Below are 18,368 nucleotides of genomic sequence, written 5' to 3'. Positions count from 1 at the left end.
TGTCGTGCGTGCCTCGCCTTTAGTCAATAACTATCAAAAACATATAATACTAATTGATTTGTAACTGTTTTCGACTTTAATACTTAACCATATTATTTTAAAGAGAAAAATAACACTAAGAACATTTAAGTAACATTTTTGAAGTGCACACATCTTAAATTACATAATAATTCGAATAAAAAATAGAATTACAACGGCCTTGAAATTCAGTACTAATATTTAATTTAAAAATATGTAAGTACTATTTTATGACATAAAAATTTAAATGAAAAATATGCTAAAAACATTAAAATATCTTCAAATTTGAATAATTTGTTTAGAATCTCAACTTATTTACATCTTTGGAACGTTTGCGTCACTTAATAAATATATTTAAGCTGGTAACACCTGTTTTGGAACGTCCCCCTTAGAGGAAGACCCGAATAGCTTCTAAAACGATTTTTTTCTTAATTTTTTATGGCATTCCTAAACTGGAGGGGCAGACTGGGCTCAATCTACACTAACATGCAACATTACATCGATTTTTAACACTAATGAGCCTCATTTTAATGAACACGATATTACATTTGACATTTTGTGTAATGATTAAGCAAGGTTTTTAGGTAGGCTAATGACATCCGACGTATTATCATCAGAAAGAATTTGTGACGTTTCACGGCAAAAGGCACTTTATGGCGGCTGGCGCTTACGTCGCATAGCGCCGCACTAATATTGGAGCGGCGTTAATAATAGCGTAATCGCCAACCGCCATAAGGTACCTTTACCCGTGGGGCATCACATTTACTCAATTTACTGTGGACTGTTAAACTTTAGAATGTATGGAGCACTGAGTTTAAATACTTAACATGATACTAAAAATATTTGTTTATAATTTAAGTTAGAGATAATCAAAATATTTAGATTTAAATGAATGATCTACTTACTTTCAAACAGGGTGACCGGTACCTAATAGTCGATGAGTAATTTACATGTTGAATTTTTTTTTCTTTTATGGCATTGTGCCTCTAGAGTCATATATCTTTTGTTAGCTTATTAAATCACATTTTAACCTTATTCTCCTAACTTCTCCTACATTTCCCGCCCAGCCTGCCTCCCCAGAACAACATGTGCGTTCTACGCCAGTCTACCTAAACTAACGAACTAGCATCGCTTCCCTTAACCTAGGACACCTAGACTAGACTAGTATGCGAAGGTAACGTATTATTCCTGTCTTGTTTCGATATATAATCATGTATTGCAAATAAATGTTTGCTGGCAAGAATAGTAGTTATATTTTTTTAAACTTGACGATTGTAAATACATATGTAACGATACTGATGGATTTGATTTTTACATACAGATACAATTTATTTGACATGTATAATTGTGAGTTGTAAGAAAAAGTATACAGGGTTGCCTGCAGACACAGTTTTAGATCTCGGACATGAAACAAAATAGATTCTGTGCGGAAAGAGATGCGTCGTGAAATGTATGTGCCTACATAAAATATTGTAGAATTAGGTTTTCTTAATTAAAAAATAGTAATCACCATCACCATGAACTCGCGATATAATATTTCCAACATTGTATCTTATTTAGAAGATCTGTTATAGGTAAAAAAAAAGAAAAATTGCTTTACATGACAATTCACTAAAACAAAACAAAAAATGCTATATGAAATAGCATAACACCTAAAACATTTACATAAAAAAAAACTACTGTCTTGCCAGAGACTTTTGTCCAAAAGTGATTGATGTACCTATAATATTGTTTGTAAATTAACTGACCTAAGTCAGTGCGGACTGCCGCTAAGTTAACGCTAGGTATTAAGTTTAGAGCCTAATATACCTAACAAGGCTAGGTGCACACAGAGGTTGATATTCTTGCTATTTGATTGAGTATTTTGTTTAAATAATATCATGTAAATCGAATTTAAAATTCAACCGGTCTCAAAATGAATAATCTTATGAAAGGAAGAACTGATAAATTGACATTTATATATTCATAAATAAAGAACTTGATATGATAGCTTCATAGCTATCAGCTAAGCAAAAGACCTCAGCTTTATATTTATTGGGTTAATTTATTTATGTTAAAAATCAATTCTTCTTTTTGTAAGTTTCCCATTTTCGATTTCTTGTGTGATTGTTATAGTGGTAATACTAGTATTTTTATCCTTAATTTATACGCATAAAGAACAGTTGCCAAAAAATATGTATACTATACACGGTGCCCAAAAATATCGGCTTGACAATCAATTCATTTTTGTTAGTCTTTGGTTGCCCTTCCTTATACCAAAGAGAATAGAGTGTATTCAAATTCTCTTTGCTTATACCTTTAAAATGCTTTTGTGATTTAGGTATATTGCATTACGATCAGCTATTGAGTATTGACTGCAATTTGATTATTATTCATAAATATTTTTGAGGCCTATTCGGTTTAAAAAAATGTCAAATTGATATGACATTACTCGCATATCATCAAAGATTATTACTAGTGCATTAAAAATTCGAATATAGGTACCTTAGTTAGTGTGAACCGGCGCCATTTTCAAATCCTCTATCCCTACCCTGTGTGCACATCAATTTAACAATTTTCTAATTATCAACGACTTAGTTTAGAACCATTGGCATATTTCACTGAGATTCTTCGCGTTGCGAACACTCTTACAGCCTAACAGACGATCTATTTGATACGCGCACAATATCTTATCAATTTACCATAATTTCTTGAGGTTAATAGTCACAGGAACTTAGCCATCGCCATACAATAGAAGTTAAAACTCTCATTTTAATACGATATTCAATTTACCGGTACCGGTTCATACAAATTAACCGGTATTCAATTTCAGTATCTCGTTTGTTTATGTATATTTATCTGATCAATCAGTACCTATCCTTACCTAAATACTATTCTATAATATCAAAGAAATATTGTATATGCTATGAGATATTTAAATAGTTACACCGGTAACGGTCCCTGCTTTGATTGTATGAAGGCGGCTAGATTCGTACCACTCTCAATTTCTTGAGATTTAAGATACGTATTGTGCGAGTATTGATCCATCTGTGGCTTGACTTACTCTTAGAACTAACATAAATAAATATCGTAAAATAACGTCGAAATATCAATTGATATATGAAAATGTAAACGCAACTTCAAATATTAAATTGACAGGCCTGGTCATCGTTTACTATACATGTACGTAAATAGTAGGTTATTTATATGATTTTTAATTCAATGTTAAATTACTATATCGGCCATTTTATGATACCTACGTAATTCAAATCAGAAATAAACAATTTAAATACTTAATCGGAATGAAATGTTAACCCATTCAGCGCTAATCACGACACGTTGCCGTTTTGCCTCTACAAATCATTTTCGCTACATACCGGGAAACCCATGTCATCGGCATCGGTGTAGCTCAGCGGCTAAAGTGGTAATCGCGCAAATGCTAATGGGATACCAAATGAAGTTATGAGCATAATAGCTTTTGATGCTTTTAGCTGTGATATTCTGTAACCAAATAAATATTTTCTTAACACCCTGTCAATTTGCATTCGACGGTGGTACAGTACGTCATATATATAGAGACAACCGAAGTGGCCAAATATATCGGTACACATTGTTATTCCTATGGTAACAAAGGTGTGTTACAATAAGTATATTTGGCCACTTTGACCGTAAGCATCAAATAGATAGTGATCTATTTGATGCTTACTGTACGCAATACAAAATAACCAAACTTTTCAGAAAGTAATTGGGGCATTATCTATGAAAAGGGACTTTATTGTCGTCGCGCGGTATGTAATTATATCGGAGCATCGTTAATAATGGTCCCTTTTCATAGATAACGTTACAATTAACTCTATAGGCGTCACCAATAATTGCATACGAATTTTGATACATCGCCGAATGAAATGAATAGACACAACTAATGAAATCAATCAAATTCCACATTGCATAAAAAATCGCATGAGATATCGGTTATTATTAAACACAGACAAGACATCCTCCAGACTGAGCATAGTAGCTCTACCCCCTCTGCCACAATATACGGTAGTTTTACTACATTTTCGAGTCGAAAGTGTCTTTGTGTGACGTCCGTGTCTTTGAACGGACCAATCACGGCAAGGGACCTCGCTCACCTCGTCCCCCGCACCCCAGTATTTTTGGCAGCATCGGTTTCATGAAATAATTGCTCTAAACTCCGTCTAGAGGATTCCTAGTCTATGTTTTTAAAGAGCCCATATGAAGAAAATAATTCGATTTTCAAATTCCCAACGGCTCGACGACGGCCATCTTGAAAACCGGTCGCATGGCGAGTCGGCCCGCGTTGAGCACTTCTTCGTCGCTGCTGGACGAGTAGTGGTCGTCGATGGCTTCGTCTGAGGACTGAAAATGGACTTTATTGTTTACGCTTTAAGGTGGATATTACAATGTTTTTAGAAAGTGTTTTGGTGTCATGCTCTCAAGATCTAAAGTGACTAGAAAATGGACTTTATTGTTTAAGCCGTAAGGTGGATATTATAATGTTTTTAGGTAGTATTTTGTTGCCATGCTTTAAAGATCTAAAGAGACTTGCATCTACGTAATCTATGTAATATACAGTCAGCAGCAGAAGTCGCTAAGCGGAGGAGGTGTTCAGAATTACCTTGACAACGCTCTTATTCTCTTAACAATAAATTCGCGTCAAGATCATTTTGAACACCCCGCCCGCCGCAGCAAGTTCTGCCGCTGATATAAAAAAAAATACATTTCTCTTTAGGTACAAACAGCAACACTCCTATCTGTACATCTGTGGGCCTTATTACAAAAGGTTCACCGATGTACAGTTAATAGTGTGGGGGATGGTACCTATATTAATAACGTGTAAAAATAAAAACTCATATGGAATGTGTATACAGTGTGGAAAGTTAAGTCGGGCCCTGTAGGGGAACTACCTTAAATCCTTAAGCTGGCTCATTTTACTTAAAGGAGACATTCCTTTATTTTTAAAAAGAAATAAAACTGCATTCAAAGTACTTTTCTTTTTATCTTCAATTTGGCTTGTCTAAAAAAATCTTGAGTACTAAATATTAGATTTTATGGATATTTTGTACGACAGACGAGTGTAAGACCTAATGTTTCTTGGAGAAATGTTATCATTAACATTAACTGTATCGACTAGTAAAATAAAATTGCGAGTGTTTATTTTTTGGAATTTTTAGTCGGTTCGAGTACCGCGCGAGGCGAGCGAGTTTTAGAAAATCTTTGAATGCAGTTTTGTTTCTTTTTAAAAATAAAGGAATGTCTCCTTTAAGTAGAATGAGCCAGCTTAAGGAATTAAGGTAGTTTCCCTCCAGGGCCCGACTTAACTTTCCACACTGTATAACGGATACTGTTATATAATGGATACTGTCATAACTGCTACGTGTGCTACGCCGTAGGCCGTAGCCTCGCTACGTAGCGTAGCTATTCGTAGACGTAGGATTCAGTGTAACATGCGGCGGCAGTCCAAATGTAAACATTTTAGTTTTATTTAACGCATTCACCGCTGAGCTACGGTCGTAGCCCTACACCGTAGCCGATAACATGGGTTTCCCGGTATGTAGCGGAAATGCTTCGTAGAAGCAAAACGACAACGGACGTGATTAGCGCTGAATGGGTTAAAAGCCCCGCGACAAGGCATCTCGCGCGTGAGATAGACTATACTCTAAATAGTCTAAATCATAATTAGATTCCAAAAAAAGTAAGACAATGTTGCCACTTTTCACTAGCGCGTCTTGTATTTATGTAAAAATAAGTAAATAATTCCTTTTTTAAATCGTAGGAGTAAAGTTACCAATAAATAAATTATCTTAGCGTATTTATTTATAAAAAGGAATTTACTATTTTACAAACAAATTATTGCAGTGGCAACATTGTCTAATTTCTTTGGAATCTAATTATGATTTAGAGTTTACAGAAGGACGGGTAGACACGCGGGCGAGATACAGTCGCTACGTTTCTGTGATAAATGCTAAGCCTACTAATTTGAGTGATTTGATATGACTTAGTGCATCTAACTCCTATTAGATAATGTTAATGGTGAGATATAGAATAGAATAGAATAGTGTTTTATTCGTAAACACAGACAATAGACATACATAGAAATAACATAGTGAAAAATAAAGTGTCACCAAATGGCCCCATATCAGCATGTTGCTGGCGACTTCCAGCGCTGATCTTCCGATGAGACCATCAAGTGAGAATTAATCACGGAAGTTAACAGACAAAAAAAAGAAACAAAGGAAAGAAACATAAAATAAATTACACACAGTTTACACAACTAATACAAAAAAGAGATATAACAATATAATGGGACGAATGTCAACTAAATAAGTACATGATTTTGTTAATGGGTAAAGCCACATTTAACAACTGACGATATAAAAATGAAAGCAAGCTCACAAACCTTACGCTAGCATACAAACACACATTTATTTTTTCGGCCTAGCATGAGCGATACTGGTGGGCACCTACTGATTTGAGTGATTTGATATGACTTACAGTGCATCTGACTCCTATTAGATAATGTTAAGACGAATCAGGAGCTGAGTTTTAAATATTTTAGGTAAATATACCCGTCTCGCTAACGGAAGCGGCACCTAAAAGTAGTGCGATAAGGACAAGGCGAAAAATCTCAAAAATCGAGGTTTTGTACTCCTCTGTTTCCTCCTCCAAAACTTAACCAATCGTAACCAAATTTGGAAATCTAAATGATTATGAAATTATCTGTGTCGGACCGTTTTGCTTTTTTGGCTAATTGATATCAGTTTTGAATGCCACGCCTCTCATTGCGGCATAGTCAATTAGGCCATTTTGGCCATTTTTGAATGGCTCTAGCGCCTTAAAAAACAAAGATATCAAAAAAAGCAAAACGGTCCGACACAGATATTGACAATATTAATCTGTGTTGAAAAAATCATTGCTCTAGCTTTAAAAACCACGGAGGAAAACGAGGAGTACGTTTGTATGGAGAAATGACCACTCCCGTTGGCTCTTAACAGTGAGCTATGCTGGGATTAAAGTCAGATAAATATCGCAATAAGTACATGCCTTTGTTAATGGGTAAAAGGCGCATTTAAGAACTGACGATACTTAGGGCATACTGAAAATTCCTGGACTGGCCACTTGGAAAAAATAAGTCGTTTCATATATCAGAATCCAGAAACTTTCAGTATGGCCCACGAAAAATGAAAGCAAGCTCACAAACCTTACACTAGCATACAAACACACATTTATTTTTTCGGCCTAGCACGAGCGATGCTGGTGGGCACCCGCTTGCTGGGTCGCTGGTCGTCGCTGTCCACTCCCTGTGTTACCGGATTAAACAATACACACTAGCATATACAAATTATTTATTCTGCACACAAGCTAGGGTCAAGGCGGGAACAGTGGCTCAGTCGCCCAAATATCGCTGTACACTGTAGCACCCTTACGTGTTAGAATAGCCATTGCTCGTCCAATTGAATTTGTTCGATTACTGAATATTTCTGGTTTATTTAGCAGGGAAGCAAATAGCCTCTCTCATATCGGGATTAGGTTGAGTGAGCCACTGTACCAGGCTATTTTTTTCCGATCCACTGTTCCCTCCTTGACTCTACAGGTACAAACGCCATCATATATATCGGAGCGGACACGGTGTTCACAATATCTGAACACGCACTCTAACGCCTTGACAATAGATTCGTGTTCAGATATTTGTGAGCGCCTTGACCGCTCCGATGTATCTGATGGCGACTGTACAAATTGTAGTGCGTAATTGTTTTCCATCGTATTTTCTCGGAAACGTTCGTATTTGTCATGCTACTTCAGCCAACCTCAGCACTGTTTGTAACGAGACTGACTGGAACAGCAAGACCCGTTCGTACGTGTCCGTGAAAATACGATGGAAAATAATTATGCACTACATCTGTAATTACAGATTTGAAATATATAAGTATATAAATCCTAAGTAATACCACAGAATAAATAATAGTACTACCGTACAGAAAGGAAACTTCCTACAAAACCGAAGTTTGACAGCGGTTCAGGGTCGAATCATACTATCCCTTTCTAATATATGGCACTATCCCTTTCGGCTATTTAGGGTTGTCAAAATTCAAGTGATTATCTTATCTGTGGTCGTGCACGCAGAAGGAAGTCAAGTGGTGCCAACCCTAATAATTGCTCGGAGCAATGCTGAGCCGAGCGGAGCCGAGTTTGGCCGAAGTCAGGAGTTTCGCACCCCTGGTTTCGCATCGCACGTAACCTTTTGAGTGCCAAGAACACCTAAAGGCGTCGTAACTAGTCGTGCCCACAGCGCCATGAACACATAAGTGTTATGGCGTACGCTGTCAAAGTAACCTTCACACTTTCAAGTAAGGTTTACATTAGCTCGCTTGCGCTCATGACGTTGGCGTGTGAGTGACGTTTTTGTTTATGACGTAAAGCGTTCAAAAGGTTAAGTTAGCTTAAACCCCAAATTAAATTCCCCTCAAATAATTGGCTCTAATTATTCGTTTAAACATTAATTTTTACTTGCTTCTTTTGGCTTTAATTCCGTCAAAAGACCATAAATGATTGTGTATATAACGTTATATGGCCACATAGTCATGGTACTTACATCAAAGTCCCCGATGGTGAATCTTGTAGCGGCCTCAGCAACAAGCTGCGCGGGCGCCGGCGGCGCGGACTCCGGCGACAACACCTAGCACACACACATTCTAGCAGACTAGCACACATACGCCAGCAACACTCTGTTTCATCGGATCATTCGTGTTGTATGTTTACTTTGGGGCTATTCATAAATTACGTCATTTCAAATTAGGGGGGGGGGGGGGGGTCTGGACATCGGATGACGGTAGCATGAAGTAGGAGGAAATGGGGTCATTTGAAGCATGATTTTTGGATGATTATAGGGGGGGGGGGGGGGGTCAAAAATCGCCAAAAATCGATGACGTAATTTATGGACAGCCCCTTTACAGTTGTGTCTTACTCGAGAACGTTCTCCGTTTTGTATGGGAAGAACGGCGCAAGTCTAGATTACTTTGTTGGGGTGTCAATTATTCACTTTAGGTGTTATATTTTGGGGGTAACGGGGTGCGGGGAGGGGGTTGAGCCAAATTTCACCAACCTCTCTTGTTGATTAAAAATTGCCAAAACCAGACCCCGTTGGCAACATGCCAATCGCTAACGCTCCGTAGTGAACGAAACGCAACTGTCACTGTCACACTAATATGGAAGAGTGATAGAGAGACAAAGCGATTCGATGGCGAAGCGATAGCGATTGTCACCTTTTTGGCGAAGGAAAGTGACATATTCATACAACACAATATCTAAGCACAAAGTGTATAGCTGGCAAGAGAAGCTTCCCAACTGTTTACATCGAAACAGTTTGGAAACTTCGGTTTCTTAACATAATTATGATATTTACAACAACGAAACAACACAATTTTGTTTTAGTAACTAGCGTGTGAGCATTAATATTTATTTACAAAGATACTTATTAAAAATATAATTATTGTACCTATACAAGAAATGGCAAAGGGCTTGGTCTCTTTAGTGATAGTTCTTCGAATAATAGATCTTAGGCATATCGACAACATCAATTTACAATCTTCACGGTAGCCTCCTTCCACCATAACAGGTCGTATCTGGCTCTCTATCCCTCAAATAAGCAAGAGCGATAGAGCGAACTTTCGATTTACGGCTTAACAGATAACCAATTCGTCCGTTCGTCCGTCTATCTGTCTCTCTATCATTTAAATATGCAAGTGACCAAATTTTAATTTTTAATGTCGTCGCTAGCAGTCGTTAAATTTTTGTCACAGAGTTAAAAAGTTTAAATAATCGGCTCAGCTCCAAATACTCACATCCTGATCACTCATCATCTCCTTAGTGGACACGGTGGTCTCGATCCTCCTGATGCTGCCCTGGTGGATGTCCACGTCGAAGGCCAGGCACTGGAAGCGGCGCAGCAGCAGCACCACGGGGATGGGCAGGATGCCGGCCAGGATCATGCAGAGGGCGATGAGGAGCACCCAGTCGGGGTACGGAGTCTTCACCACGCGGCCCTGGGTCACAACCACAAGTGTTTTTATTATTTGAGCGTTTCTTTAATTTTTTGGCATTTTTATATATTGTGACCTTTTTTGCCACTTTTGTGTAATTTCTAGTCAGGATCGCGAGCCCTTTTCATTTTTATAGGAGAAAAAAAGTGCCCTAAAATTTCTATACATTTTTCAAACTTTCCTTTTTGTTACCGCCATACAAAGTGTATGGGGAAATGGTAACACGATAGGAAAAAAACTCTGGGATATTCTTTTATCCCATTAGGATCGAAAGAGCTCGTGATTCTGAGTAGAAATAACACAAAAGTGGCAAAAAAGGTCACAATATAGGTATAAAAATGGCCATAAATAAAAGAATCGCTCATTTACCTCTAGCAGTCTACTGTATTCTGTACGGATATGATGATCGTTCTTGTCTACGTGACAGCGTGATAAAACGGTGTCCGTCACTTTATATCCCACGGTGTTAAAATGTGACAGTTGTTTTATCACGTGGATAAAGATGGATAAAGCCATCCATAATACGCTGGCTGGTTATCAGCTAATGTTTATTAAGTTAATTTGCGGGTAATTATTAAATTCACTTTTTACTGGATGATAGAACCATCAATATCAAGGTACTTACTTTAATGCGATCTTATAAAGGCATTTGATTGCGTGGAGCATAATATACAAACTTAAGCACAACGGATTGCTGACTGATAAGTGTAGCACTGACAACGTTGTATCAAGTAAAAATTTAACGAACCCAAACATTATACCTACATTTAAGAAAACAGAATTAATTGGAAACAATACAATGTAAAGTCTGGAGTTCCTCTGGGTACAATAACAATAAGTTAACCTGGAGTTACCATGGCTACCAGTACAATTTGACACTCGGTTTACGGTTTAACCGGTTAACCCCGGGTCAGTGGAATGGTGCAAGTGGCGCTGACAAACTTACCATACTAACAGGGCAAGTTAAATAAAAGCTTGTAATTTTTTTTTTACATTGAAAATCAGATACCTCGTCAGCATTCCAAGCCCCGTAAGTGAGAGGCGAGTAGATCATGGAAATGATGGACGAGGGCAAGATGCAAGAGACGACGCAGGGCCCGATGTAGCGCCACGTCAGCTGCCAGTAGAGCCCGGGCCGGTACCCCGTCATCCCGTAGATGTCATTCGAGAACCTGGAGATTAATTAACTAAGCGGGCCCTGGCAAAGGCCGGGATAACGCTAGGTAGATGAAGAAGATTGCCAATCACATACCTCGTCAGCATTCCAAGCCCCGTAAGTGGGAGGCGAGTAGATCATGGAGATGATGGAGGAAAGCAGGATGCAGGAGACGACGCAGGGCCCGATGTAGCGCCACGTCAGCTGCCAGTAGAGCCCGGGCCGGTAGCCCGTCATCTCGTAGATGTCATTCGAGAACCTAAAGATTAATTAACTAAGCGGACCCTGGCAAAGGTCGGGATAACGCTAGGTAGACGAAGAAGATTGTCAATCACATACCTCGTCAGCATTCCAAGCCCCGTAAGTGGGAGGCGAGTAGATCATGGAGATGATGGAGGAGAGCAGGATGCAGGAGACGACGCAGGGCCCGATGTACCGCCACGTCAGCTGCCAGTAGAGCCCGGGGCGGTAGCCCGTCATCTCGTAGATGTCATTCGAGAACCTGCAGATTATTCCAAATTAAGTATCATATACTTACTACGGTACGGTACGGTCGGCAATGTAGTTGGCAACCAAATTGTATTGCGCTCCGATTCAGGTCAGGGTGATTTAGACCGACGGACACATATGAAACTCTCATGTACAGTAAGAAGATGCCAATGCTCAACAGCGAGAAGTATGACTGGTGGTGAGACACTTATTGTTTAAACCACAAACAAGTCAACGCTGATGACAAGGTTGGAATAGGAACCGTGCGACTTTTGCATTAAGTACTCTTGATTCAAGAAAACTAACTAAAAGTAAAATAGGCAATAGACAATGTTGCTTTACAAATAGCCCTAAGGGAAATATGACACAATATAGGTATTGTTGGTCAAACCAATTTGTCAGTACATAAGAACAAAAAAACTATAACCACTGATAACCGATTGTGAGGCTTGCTTGTGTCAAGCCCTACGGTCGGTGTCAATGGTCACACTACGATTGGCGCGGCCCTAACTGTCAGACGAGGATCGCCCGCCATTACTGCGTCGGAGTGTGATTTACTTGAAGCCACGCCTGTTTTCCGTGTTTTATGTATTAAATCCTTTATTTAATGATGTATGGTGTTTTCTCTCTTAATACTACTCATCCTTTTGTTTTGGGTGTAATACAAAGATAGTCCTTAGACAAACTATAGTTTACTTACGAAGAAAGTTTTAATATTAGGAAACAGATAGCGGAATGGAAAGAAAAAGAAAGAAAGAGAATAAATTATCAGCAAAGTGTGTTCTTACTTCTCATGGCCATAGATATAAACGACAGAGATCATCTCCAAAAGCGCGACCACCACCAGGCCGATGGTGCCGGCGAACGAGTCGAACATCTTGAGCCAGTACTCGCCCGCGCCCGTCGTGAAGATCAGGCCGGTTACGAAGCAGAAAACACATACGATACCTGTGAAAATTAGAGGTTTTTGTGCGGATATGAGCGTGATAAAGGACTACCTAGTACAGTGGGGAGACACTCTTGACTTCGGACAAACTCGAACCGAACGGAACCGAGTTTGCCCGAAGGGAGGAGTTTCGCACTCTTGATGGTAGATACTTTTGACGCGTAGTCTGATCCCTTACTTTCGATGCTGACTGTACCTACTGGTCACAGCGTTCCGACTACGACATCGCCTTTGTATATTTTTTTAATAAAGTTTCTGAGAAATGTTCTTAAAAAACATGCAAAGGCGATGAGACTTCTTTAATCCGACAATTTTTCTAATATTTAACCTACCGAACCCCTACCAGGTTTTGATGGAGACTCACCAGTGATGATCGGCTTGCTAATCCTCTTAAAGAACTCAATATCAAAGATGGTGCAGAGCATGCCCTCCATGATGCCGATCTGGCTGCCGAGGCCCAGGGACAGCAGCATGAGGAAGAAGATGATGGACCAGAACGGGGCGAAGGGCAGTTCCACGATGGCTTGGGTAAACACGATGAAGGCTAGGCCTGTGCCCTCGGCCGCCTGCAGGAATAGAGAAAGGAATGTTTACAAAGATACTTCAGAAAAAGTACAATTATTCCGTTATAAAGTACAAGAAACAGATGGACCTTAAAGAGCATTAGGTGGTTTAAGCCAGCCAAATGTATTTAATAACTCTTTTCTACCAACAACGTATGTCACATATTTCCAGCAAAATTGCCATCTGTAGCCCAAGTAAAAACTTTTTGGAAATAAAAAAAAACTAGTGACGTAGTTGTGTGTGAAATGGTAAAACAACGCACGAAACAATTAAATACATATACAAAAGATTCAATTCGATTGGTATTTCAATTGTGTAAGTTGATAGGAATTTAAAACTCAAAGTTGGTACCAATCAAATTGGGCACTGTGGATGCTAATTGGCCAATTAAAGCTATTGATCTAAGTGACAATTAGTTTAAACGTTTAGTATCAAACGACCAATCGTTTTGTCATTTGTGGTTAATTTCCGCCAGTTACACCAAACTCAATTGATGGACTGCGGCGGCAGCATGGTTTCACTTTTATCACCTGTCACTTTCGCACTTACAAACTTGTTAGAACGTGACAGGTGATAAAAATGCGACCATGCTACCGCCGCTGATCAGAGCCACTCAGCAGAGAACTATAAAGTTACACAATAAAACAACGCACGTTTTAACGGAGATAAACGGTTTAGAACAACCGAATTTCAATTGGCTGATCTGATTGGCAAATAAATTCTTACATACACGTACCTCATCAAATGAGGTCCTCCTCATTGCATCGTATGAGGAAATTAAAAGACTGGCTCAAGAAAAAAAATACTGGCGATTACTCCACCGACAAGAGCAAAGCTCTTAAGTTATGAGGATGGTGACATACCTCATTGAGCTGCTTGCTCAACTAGCAAGAAGATAGCTAGGTACCCTAGGGCCATCCGGGCCATGGCCCGGGGCCTCAATCCGTCATGCCGGTTTTCATTTTGTTTTTCTTTCTTGACTTTTGGCGGCGAAACTTATTGGCCCGGGGCACCAAATTTCAAAATACGCCCCTGGTTATGATGATGATGACTTATTTTGATGTATGGCGTGTCCGCCCTGTGTTTATGTTACGTAATATTATTAGTTAGATTGTAAGTTACATACTTAAATTGCAGTGCCCTAACAGGGTTCATAGCTTGTTCAACATTCTAATGTAAGACCTAATTGTACCTATGAAAACAACAAATTACTGATTAGGTACCTACCTCATTAAGCTGCTTGCTCATGCTACAGTCGGACAGATTGAGTCGGCTCGTGATGTTCTCCTTGACCAGATCGGGGTAGTGCTCTCTGTAGTAGTCGAAGGTGGTGTTTGGGTAGAATCCGGGGACGTTGTTGTGTGCCAAGATCTCGATGGAGCTGAAAGTAAAACATAAATGTAACAATTACACACACATTAAAGTAGTAGTAGACAATTTATTACGATGGCTGGTAAGTAGGGAATGCTAGTCCGGTGTGACATGAACTAAAAAACCGGCCGGGAGCATGTCTGGCCATGCTCAGTGTAGGGTTCCGTAGTTACCCGTCCCTCAAAACACACAAGACTTTTTGCAAAAAAACTCAAAAACGGCTTAACCGATCTGGTTCGCTATAGTTTTCCTTGAAAGTCTTTACTAAGCTTTACTACTTTCACAATTTATTGGACCCATGGTTCAAAAGTTAGAGGGAGGGGGGAATACTAGCCATTCTTACTGTTATGCAATAAAAGATTACTACCAATAATGACTATCCAACTCTTTTGAGGGTGCCGAAGGCGACCGGCTTTAGAGCGTGCACAACGCGCTTCATAGCCCGACCCTTTTAGTATGAAGGCGCCGAAGGCGTCCGGTTTAGGAGCGTGCGCTGCGCGCTTCATACGTCGAGCTACTACTTATAAGTAACAAAATAATCTCACCTAGCAATGCACCTCTCCGCCATAGTATACGCCTTGAACCCGAGTATACTAAATATGACGACGGACGCGTATATAGCGGTAATAATAAAAGCTTTTATTTCAGGTAGTACCCGTATACAAATTGCATAATACAATATTAAAAAAAAACTAATTTAAAACTACTGACACCTGTAGAGGGGTGCCACTCATGTTAAATTTTATTAAAAATAAATCCAGTACAAGATCGCACATTTTAAGTGCAGAGTCATTTTCTATTCTGGTCTATGTGAACAGAAATCCAGCGCTTAAACACCGGACTCCTTATATCGTCAGAAACAGCCACAAGTATTTTGTTGTCGGAAAGGCGCAGTCTCCTCCAGAACGAGGCAACGCGGGATCTCGTTACCGCGAAAAAGTCGGGACCCCCGCGTCCGCGAACATGCCCGATGCGCTGCAGCACCGAGGCAGCCGCATAAGAGCCCGGAACGCGTCTTTGTACTGAACTCTTATTCTGCTCATTGCCTTCTGCGTGAACGTTATCCTCAACTGGGAGGTGTACATGCCTAAGCAGTATGCCTTGAAGAGTGTGGTTTTTACATCCTTGCTATATATCCTTGGTAACACGTTGCACACAGACACGAGCTGCACGTCGCGCACGCAGTTGTCGGGCGGGTTGTAGGAGCCTACGGAGATTTGAGCGAGAGGCACTAGTGCTCTCTCTATCATTGTAAAAGCAAAACTATTCTAATGTCACCTGGCAGTTTGTGTCAGGTGGGTCGTAGGAGCCGAAGGCGATCAGCAATAAGACGCAAGGGTAATTAGGGAATTACTACCAATAATGACTACCCAATTCTTTTGAGGGTGCAACGGCCGGCTTTGGAGCGTGCACAGCGCGCTTCATAGCCCGACTCTTTTAGTATTAAGGCGCCGAAGGCGCCCGGCTTAGGAGCGTGCGCTGCGCGCTTCATACGTCGCTCTACGCTAAGTAACAAAATAATCTCACCTAGCAATGCACCTCTCCGCCATAGTGTACGCCTTGAACCCAAGAATACTAAATATGACCACGGACGCGTATATAGCGGTAAGGGCGTTGCACACAGACACAAGCAGCACGTCGCGCACACAGTTGTTGTCCGGCGGGTTGTAGGAGCCGAAGGCGATCAACGACCCGAACGCGAGGCCGAAGGAGTAGAACACTTGGGTGGCCGCGTCCAGCCACACGGTGGGCTCAAGGAGCATCTCCAGCTGAGAAGAGAAATTATAAATGTTGTTGTACATAAATATTGGGATGATCTTATCGCCGAAAAAAGACGAATAAAAAGAACAAAGAGGCCAAGATTAGGTAGGTATTTGAGCGTTTTTCAAAAAATTAATTACATTTCATTCATGTCTTCAAAATATTGACTTCTTGGGCTCATATTACTCAGAATCATTTGTATATTCGCGCCTCATATACATGAAAATATGTGTCACAAAATATTGTATGAAAAAATATTTTTCCAGTGCGTCACGTTCATACAAATAAAAAACTTTTCATACAAAAATGTGACGATCTGGAAAGGAAATCTTGGGACACATTTTTTCATGTATGAGGCGTGAATGTACAAATGTTTCTGAGTAAAGTGAACCCAAGAAGTCAATATTTTGAAGACATGAATGAAATGTACATTTTTTTTTGAAAACGCTTATTTAATTTAATACAACAAACTAGATAGAAAGATTTATTTATTTTATAATACAGATTACATTATGAATTGCAGGCATGTCAATCTGTCAAGCATATGAATCACCACATCTTATAAAACAAAGTCCCCGCTGCGTCTGTTTGTGTGTTTGTATGTTCGCGATAAACTCAAAAACTACTGAACGGATTTTCATGCCATTTTCACCTATCGATAGAGTGATTCTTGGGGAAGGTTTGGGTATAATTTGTTAATAAGATAAGAACATAAGAGAGGTAAAGACATTGGAAGAAAAAGTGGTGGTCGTGTCATATTAAACATTCAAGGAGCTAGTACAAGTAGAACAGTTGGAAGATAATCCACCGACAAGATTATTCAACTATGTGATAAAGATATCTTGAACTGCCCTTGTTTCAGGTAATTGCCAGGATGCCTAGCCAAGATGCTAATCGAGAACGACGGTGTCTCTTCCATTAGTGTTAGTGCGACAGAGCCATTGGCGTTTCGTTCGCAACGGAGCGTAAACAATTGGCATATTGGCTTAGTTTAGTTCAACGCTCTAGCTACGACATCGACATAAAGTAAAATGTAAAGTTGTACCTTCGGGCTATACATGTGCACGATGCCGTCTGCAGAGCCAGGCAGCGTGATCCCTCTGATGAAGAATATCGTTAGCACCACGTACGGGAACAGCGACGTGAAGTACACCACCTAGGTACAATAAAAAATATTGGATAGCGATTTATTTTAATATGTAGAATGAAAAAACATAAAAAACTGATTCACGCCGATTCTCTCCTTATTCTGCCAGCGCTAAAATATATTTTGACATGATATATTTTGAGAATGAAAAGAGACTAGTAAATAAAGTAGGACAAAAAGAAAGTGTCAGTGGGTTTCGAGAATCGTGACTTACAGAGTCTAAGCTACCTTTGTACCAACTTGAACACAACAAAGCAAGGGAGTGTCATTATAAACGCCATGTTCTCATAATTCAATGATGAATCAATGATGGCATTGCCACACTTTTGTCATTGTAAATACAATTCTCATCTCATATTTGGTCCGATTCTAGACCAATCATAAGTTGAGAACGGCAGCAATATGAGTTGGGATTGGGACAATCGTTTGTATAGGGCAATGGGAAACAGCCGGCCTAGCCAAGCTGACAATCGCTATCGCTTCGACAACGAAACGCTTTGTGTCTCTATCACTCTTCCATAAATGTGCGACAGTGACAGTTGCGTTTCGATCGTTACGGAGCGTAAGCGATTGGCATGTTGGCTTCGCGGCCAGTTACTCACCTTCCCGCTGCTCTGTATCCCCTTCATCACAATAAAGAACACCACAATCCAGGCGAGCAGCAGGCACAGCACGATCCACCACCTCGGCGCGCCGGGCTCCTCGATACTCGGAGACGCGTCCAGGGCTGACCGGTACCAGAAGTAGGCGGTGGCTGACGCCTTGTTGCACTCGATTTGAGCGCTGCTGTTGTCGGTGGGACAGGTGGCCCAGGGGAGGTTGATCTGAAACAATATGGTTGGTCTTAGGGCCGGTTTTTGGCAAAACCTCGAAATA

The 18,368-nt window shown here is 40.0% G+C and overlaps 1 protein-coding gene across 1 annotated transcript in view; it reads right to left on the bottom strand.

Moving 5' to 3' along the window:
* Nucleotides 1-4,257: 4,257 nt before the first annotated feature.
* Nucleotides 4,258-18,368, bottom strand: part of LOC134800711 (sodium-dependent neutral amino acid transporter B(0)AT3) — a 38,271-nt gene continuing 24,160 nt past the window's right edge. Inside the window, exons 4-14 of the mRNA XM_063773223.1 lie at nucleotides 18,095-18,316; nucleotides 17,391-17,501; nucleotides 16,112-16,353; nucleotides 14,441-14,594; nucleotides 13,014-13,215; nucleotides 12,492-12,651; nucleotides 11,554-11,716; nucleotides 9,861-10,061; nucleotides 8,612-8,695; nucleotides 7,243-7,319; nucleotides 4,258-4,377 (exon numbers count right to left, since the gene is read on the bottom strand). Coding sequence (XP_063629293.1) covers nucleotides 7,245-7,319; nucleotides 8,612-8,695; nucleotides 9,861-10,061; nucleotides 11,554-11,716; nucleotides 12,492-12,651; nucleotides 13,014-13,215; nucleotides 14,441-14,594; nucleotides 16,112-16,353; nucleotides 17,391-17,501; nucleotides 18,095-18,316 — 1,614 coding nt within the window. The 3' untranslated portion in view covers nucleotides 4,258-4,377; nucleotides 7,243-7,244. The remainder of the gene's footprint in view (nucleotides 4,378-7,242; nucleotides 7,320-8,611; nucleotides 8,696-9,860; nucleotides 10,062-11,553; nucleotides 11,717-12,491; nucleotides 12,652-13,013; nucleotides 13,216-14,440; nucleotides 14,595-16,111; nucleotides 16,354-17,390; nucleotides 17,502-18,094; nucleotides 18,317-18,368) is intronic.

The sequence above is a fragment of the Cydia splendana genome, chromosome 20 (genome assembly GCF_910591565.1).
Source record: "Cydia splendana chromosome 20, ilCydSple1.2, whole genome shotgun sequence".
Taxonomy (NCBI): Eukaryota; Metazoa; Arthropoda; class Insecta; order Lepidoptera; family Tortricidae; genus Cydia; species Cydia splendana.
This window is presented reverse-complemented; position numbering and strand designations above follow the sequence as displayed.